General features: G+C 48.9%; 1 protein-coding gene across 1 annotated transcript in view; it reads left to right on the plus strand.

Annotated features, from left to right (window-relative positions):
- myoc (myocilin) overlaps nucleotides 1-6,396 on the plus strand; it is a 6,696-nt gene extending 300 nt beyond the window's left edge. The window contains exons 1-4 of the mRNA XM_012839519.3: nucleotides 1-663; nucleotides 3,571-3,624; nucleotides 3,929-4,027; nucleotides 4,675-6,396. The exon at nucleotides 1-663 is cut by the window's left edge and continues 300 nt beyond it. Of these exons, the coding sequence (XP_012694973.1) occupies nucleotides 207-663; nucleotides 3,571-3,624; nucleotides 3,929-4,027; nucleotides 4,675-5,471 (1,407 nt within the window). The 5' untranslated portion in view covers nucleotides 1-206 and the 3' untranslated portion in view covers nucleotides 5,472-6,396. The remainder of the gene's footprint in view (nucleotides 664-3,570; nucleotides 3,625-3,928; nucleotides 4,028-4,674) is intronic.
- The last annotated feature ends 219 nt before the right edge of the window (nucleotides 6,397-6,615 follow it).

A 6,615-nucleotide genomic window follows, 5' to 3' on the forward strand; every position in this document is an offset into this window, starting at 1 on the left:
GAGGAAACAAATTAGTGACGGCGCTAAAGAAGACGCGAAACAGGACGACGTGTCAACGAGGGAAAGAAGAGAGGAAAAAGAAGGAGGACACAAATCTAAATCCGAAGACTCATCTGAAGAAGCAGCCCACACAGAATAAGACTCTCTCTCTCTCTCTTGTTACCTGAACAGGTCTGTGCCCCAGTTCCTCACATCTGTGTGTGAGTATGTTGTCTTTGGTCACACTGGTGTGTGCCTCCTGCCTGCTCCTGGGGGCTCAGGGGCAGGACCGGGCAGCCATGTGGAGGGGGAATGACCGCAGCGGCCGCTGCCAGTACACCTTCACCGTCAGCAGCCCCACCGAGGCCAGCTGCCCCACCCAAGCTGGAGGTCCAGAGCTGGAGGCTCTCAAGTCCAGGCTAAGCCTGCTGGAGGTGATGGTGACACGGTTGACCGGCGGACAGACGGGGCCGGTGGACCAGCAGCAGGGGCTCCAAGAGTCATACAGCGAGGCCATGGGGGAGAAAGCTGAGCTCCAGAAGGAGAAGGACAGGCTGGACAGGCTGGTCCAAGAGCTCCAGAGGAGGCTGGAGGAGTCCCGGCAGGAGGCTGAGAGACTGAGGAGCAGACCCTGCATCCAGGGCAGTTCACAGCAGCAGGACAGCGGCCTCCGGCCCGGGGGAGGTGAGTACAACCGCATCAGGAACTGACCTGGAGCCAGTTTTGCTAAGGCGACAACATGGGAGGTGTAAAGTTGTCAAAGAATGAACTGGAAAAGAAATGTAAGACTGTCTTCCATGCCTATTGTTTGTTCCTTCTAAAAACTCAAGCAACTGTGCTGCATATGAAACTGCATGAAACCCATCTGCCTGTCCTCAAAAAAAAGAAAAAAAGAACTATAAGCCTTAGCTGCACATGAAAACATCCTAACGCATGTCATTGTTTTCAGTGTAGCAAAAATATTATTAATAAACGCATCATTGCAAATATTGTGCATTTTGTCCAAATTTGTTCATTCCATTACAATCTGACAAAGGAGGGACATTTTGATCAGTTCTAGGCATAGTTTACTCTTTGACTTAATTTAGGACGTACCACCATTCCCATCTCCCCTTGAGGCAGGCACATGGGTGTGTATAACCTTGCGAGTGCTCCAGTGCTATTTTGAATGTCTTGAAGCTCGTGAGAGAGTAAAGATAGAGAGGCGATTGTATTTAGGTAGGGCTTTGGGTGGTGTTTCCCCTCTCATTAACATCCGTGTGACAAGGGGAACCAGTGAAAGGGGGGTGAGGGTTGTAAAACATAAAGAGGCCCTCGTCCAGGGTCTGGTTTAGAGGTTCCCATTGCAGCTGACAAACCCTCCGGGAATTTCATCTTTGCAGGGGGTGGGGGTGGTTGGTAATACTATTGGTAATAGTAAAACACACACACACACACACACACACACACACACACACACACACACACACACACACACACACACACACACACACACACACGCACACACACACACACGCACGCACACACACACACGCACACACTCCTGGCTCACTTCTGCATCTGTACTTGCCAGGTAAACCCCTAGAAACAGTGTTCCCTTTCAGTAAATCCTCATCCCCGATCTGTACCCATGGCTCCAATCCATATATTCCCTTTATGTCCTTGCCCCAATTCAAACACATATATTTCCTTTGTATTCCCCTGCCTATACACGCACATTCCACCTGGAGGTTCCCCTTGAATTTATAGATTCGAACCCAACTGGTCTGTATATATATATATATATATATAAAAACGCTAAAGATCCCGCCTCTAAATATATCTGGTCACAAAGTGCATTTCTATGTCTCTCCATTGGCTGCCAGCATCTGTTTTGGTCCTCTTGTTGACACCTGCTCTGTACGGCCACTCTCTGCGGAGCCTCCAGGAGGAGCCATGTGGAGAACAGATCAAAATGGGGAGACAGGAGAGGAGAGGGGAAGGAGGAAGGAGGGAGGAGGGAGGGAAGAAGCGGAGCCAGAGCAAAAACATTATGCTGGCAACGGAGATGAGAGAAGCGATAGACCGAGGAGACCTTTCTCTTTGCAGTTGGGAGAACGGGCTCGTCTCCTGGGGTCCTCCTTTAAAACATAAACAGAGGACCTGTCTCCGCGGCGAGTCCGTGCCAAATGGCTGATAAGTCTTTGGCCTTTGGGCGTGAAGGGACCCAGAGTCTCCAGCAATGTGGATCTGAACGCTGATGCTGCGATGCTTTGTGACAATGACTGTATACACACACACACACACACAGAAATGAGGGGTATAAAAACAGCAGAGCTGTACATGCAGTAGCAAGGGCACAATTTCCAAAACAACCCTTTAAAAGTTTTTTTCTTTTCTTTAATGGGGAGGGAATAATTGGGCGGCTGGCAGCCCACCGCCATCAAACGGTGCTTCTGGTGAATTTACCCTGACTGGTTTCCAAACTGAACATTTCTTGGTGTTCTGCCCACACCGTTCCGATAGTCCTCGAGGGACCATAAGGTGGTTGAACACACATGCAAACAAACTGGCCCAGGAACAATGTGTGTTTGTGTTCCCCCACTGACGGAGCGCTCACGTTTTTCAGTTTTAAAGGGAATTCAAATGCAGGCACTTAACATAAGTCATCCAATGATTTGCAATTTATTGCCAATCACATTGTTCTTACTTAATGCCCTTTCCATCCAGTTGTCAGTTGGGGCAAATGAATTGCAACTTCCAGATGTTCGCGTGTGGCACCATAACATCTGCTGTCGTATTTAAGACTCTACATTCTTGTAAACACTTTCACACATTATCATCCATTAGTGTCGCTGAGATGCTGCAGGCTGCATGTTGCAAGGGAGCGTAAATGGTTTGGTTTCTGAGCAGTAAACATTCAAAATGATGTGAGGGCTGGACTGAGCTGAAGGCTTGTTTCACAGGCAGAGGGTAATTGACTTGCTTGCTTGTGTGTGTACTTGTGTTGTTGTGACGGGGTTGGACCGGTTCAGTGGAGCGCAGGGTGCACACATGGTCATTAGGCCTGCCTGAGCAAGGCTAGCACCCCACCCCTGCTGTGTGTGTGTACGTGTGTGTGTTCAGGTTGCTGGGGTAGGCACTTTGGTGGGTGGAGGGTGGGTGGGGTTGAACGAGGGTGGGGTAACTACCCACCGTCCGTCGGACTCCACGACAGCTGGGAATTGACTCAGGAGGCTTTATTTCCTCCCGCCACATTCCGGCCTGTCAGTGGGGCTGCACAACCTCCACGCCCACCACCACCCTCCCCTCTGACCACCCCCAAAGATCCAGAGAGGTTGAGGGGGGACAGATCAACACCATCAGTAGAGCCACCTTCACGCCAGCTCATTCTCCACCAGCACCACCTCCCTCTGTCATGTCCTTATAGCAACCTGTTGCTCAGATGCCAAGTTAGACGATTACTCCTTACACATCTGTGTTCAGAGGAAGAAGGTTGTTTGGATTTCTTTCTCACTCATTATGACCCCATTCTTTTCTTGTGATGTTAATGTACAAATAAAGTGAACAGGCTTTGAAGGGCATTCTCTCTCCCATGTGTTTGCTCTGCAGGTTCCAGTGTCCTTTCCCATCTTCTGCCTAGTGGGCAGAGTAGCAGTCTAAGAGGTAACAAACACCAACCTTTAAACATAGTACATGAAGCTGAATATCAATCAGTGAAATATGCTGTGCTGTATACCTCGGTTTTCACCCTGGTTGCAAACAAACTACTTAACCGCTGCCAGTCTGTCCTTTTGGTAGACGCTTCCCTCCTGTTTCTTCATTACACAAGTCTTGATTGATGAAGATGAATGATTCCCAACAGTGGAGTTGAGGGCTCAGCATCCATGACTGCATCTCAATTTACAGAAACTGGCAAGTGATGGCTGTCTCTCTCTCTCTCTCTCTCTCCCCCCCCCCATCTCCCCAGACCCATCCTGGCATTATGGAGTTCCGGGGTACCAAGAGCTGAAGGCAGAGGTGACCGAAGTACCTGTACCAACAACTGCAGGCATTGAGGACAGCACAGGTAAGAGTAGCACACAATATCCCGACACACCTGTGTTATTCATTTAGATAGAAATTGTGTCAAAGTTTTAGGTTACCTCTCAGCATTAGTAACATGTCCCACATTGTCCCACACTGGCTTACTACTCGTCCCACATTTGGTCTGTTTGCATCTGGTCTCTTCACCTAAAATGCCATCTAACCACTTTCCCTCTGCTGACAGGACAAGCTCATATGAGGGTAAATAGTTAGTCAGGCATATAAATAGTCTTGTGTATGTTTAGCATCACACTCAACAGGACATGAGGATCATATGCTGAGACCCTGCTGCTAAACAAACACTGTAACTTTTAGGGTTTTTCTCTCCTACCCCACCCCCCTTTAAGCCATGCCAGCTCCTCTCCCGTCCCATGCCTCCATGGATTATTTTGAGCTGTGACACATATACCCCTGATCATTTTCTCTGGCCGGTGAGGGAGGCATGGTGGAGTATGACCCTGAGCCTGACATTTCTCAAACTACAGTTCGGTCATCTTTTACCTCAGATCCATCCCTACTGTGGGGGTATCACTGGGCTAGTGGGGGGCTTTTTGTCTAAACTATTGATGCTTCTTCCCTCGAATATTTCCATTTTAGTTCTTCCTCCTAACAGCATAGTGTCCTCCTCAGGTTGTGGTGAGCTGGTGGCCATTGGAGAGCCCATGACCCACCGCAAGGCTGACACCATCGCCGGCAAATACGGCGTCTGGATGCAGGACCCCGAGGCTGCGGCGCCCTATGGCCCGAGCATGGCGTGGCGCATCGACACGGTGGGCTCGGAGGTGCGCCAGCTCTTCGGCTACGAGGACATGGAGCAGCTGGCGCGTGGCTACCCCACCAAAGTGCTCCTGCTGCCCGAGGCCGTGGAGAGCACCGGGGCCACCATGTACCGCGGCTCGCTCTACTACCAGCGCCGCCGCAGCCGCACCCTGCTGCGCTACGATCTGTCCACGGAGAGCATCGCTGCCCGCCGCGACCTGCCCCACGCCGGCTTCCACGGCCAGTTCCCCTACTCCTGGGGCGGCTACACAGACATCGACCTGGCCGTGGACGAGCAGGGCCTCTGGGCCATCTACAGCACCAACAAGGCCAAGGGGGCCATCGTCATCGCCCAGCTGGACCCCCACAGCCTGGAGGTGCTCAAGACCTGGGAGACCAACATCCGAAAAGTCACGGTGGCCAACGCCTTCATGATCTGCGGCCGGCTCTATACGGTGGCCAGCTACGCCGCGGCAGAAACCTTCATCAGCTACACCTTCGACACGGCCACCAAACAGGGCAAGACGCTGTCGGTGCCGCTGAAAAACAAATACCGCTACAACAGCATGATAGACTACAACCCAGTGCAGCGGAAGCTGCTTGCCTGGGACAACTACCACATCGTCTCCTATGATGTCCGACTGGGCAGGCAGCAGCAGAGGGCATGAATCTCCCTAGATGACAGGTGAAACACGTGCAGCTCTAGTAACATATGGGTACTGCAGCACTCAAGGCGCAGCGTGCAGCAACAAGCCCTGAATACTCAAGCATCCGCAGAGTAGCACTCTTAGAGCACAGCATTCACAATATGGCGCATTTCATTACAGACCAAATACGTCACAAACGGCATACCAAATAGAAAAAATAAACCAATCAATTACATATTAAGTACTATTGATAATGTATAAATATGAGTATTTAAAGAACAAAGACCAAACCTAAATCATACACATTGGATGCAGAACTGATTTCAAGTCAGTTCCAGGATAAATATTTTTACACCACACCTGCTGGACAGTTAAGCTTGATAGAATGTGTTGGGCACTAACATACCTCTAAGTGTGTACCATGTTAGTCGGATGTCCAGTGAGCGTACTAAGACTGAGGGGTGTGCTTTTCGAAAGTGTATAGTAGTGAGTGTGGTGCCCCCTGCAGGCTATTTGTGTTGGTAGGGATTTTTATTTTTCTCTCTCAGTCCACATAAAGTATTTTCAAGAAAAAAATATTTTTCTACCTTTGCTTGTAAATCTTTTGTCTTGTTTGTGTTTTCATATATGGCACTGAATAAGGTGTTGAGGGAGTTAGGAACAAACAAAAATTAATTCATGTTAATATTTTTCATTTCCCAAAGCTAAATAAAATTTGTCATTTTAGTGGAACACATGCAAAAACATCTTCCAAGAGAACCATGTTTGGAAGCAAAAGTCACACCCAAATAACTAAAGTCAGCGTCTTCCTCCCTCAAATCCTGCAAAATGTTTATAGTATGATGATCTCTACAAGCATGATGAGACTGCCTTACGCCTCCTGTTGTATTTTAAGCATAAATTATGTACAAATGCATTAAATAAAGATTATCCGTACCATGTCAAAGATGTGTCTGTGTTTATCTACAAGGTGAGAACTAAAATAAGCACCCTGGAGTTTCACTTCCAAGTGCTGGATAAGACTCACGCCCCGGGTGGAAACAATGACTCAAGTGTCATACACCTATAAGCAAGATATGTATAAATATCAAGATCTTCAGTAAGCCCTTTGCCAGGACCCTATAGCATAAAAAGCTCCAGGGCTTTCCCCATCCTTGCTCATAGG

The sequence above is a fragment of the Clupea harengus genome, chromosome 10, assembly GCF_900700415.2.
Source record: "Clupea harengus chromosome 10, Ch_v2.0.2, whole genome shotgun sequence".
Classification (NCBI taxonomy): Eukaryota; Metazoa; Chordata; class Actinopteri; order Clupeiformes; family Clupeidae; genus Clupea; species Clupea harengus.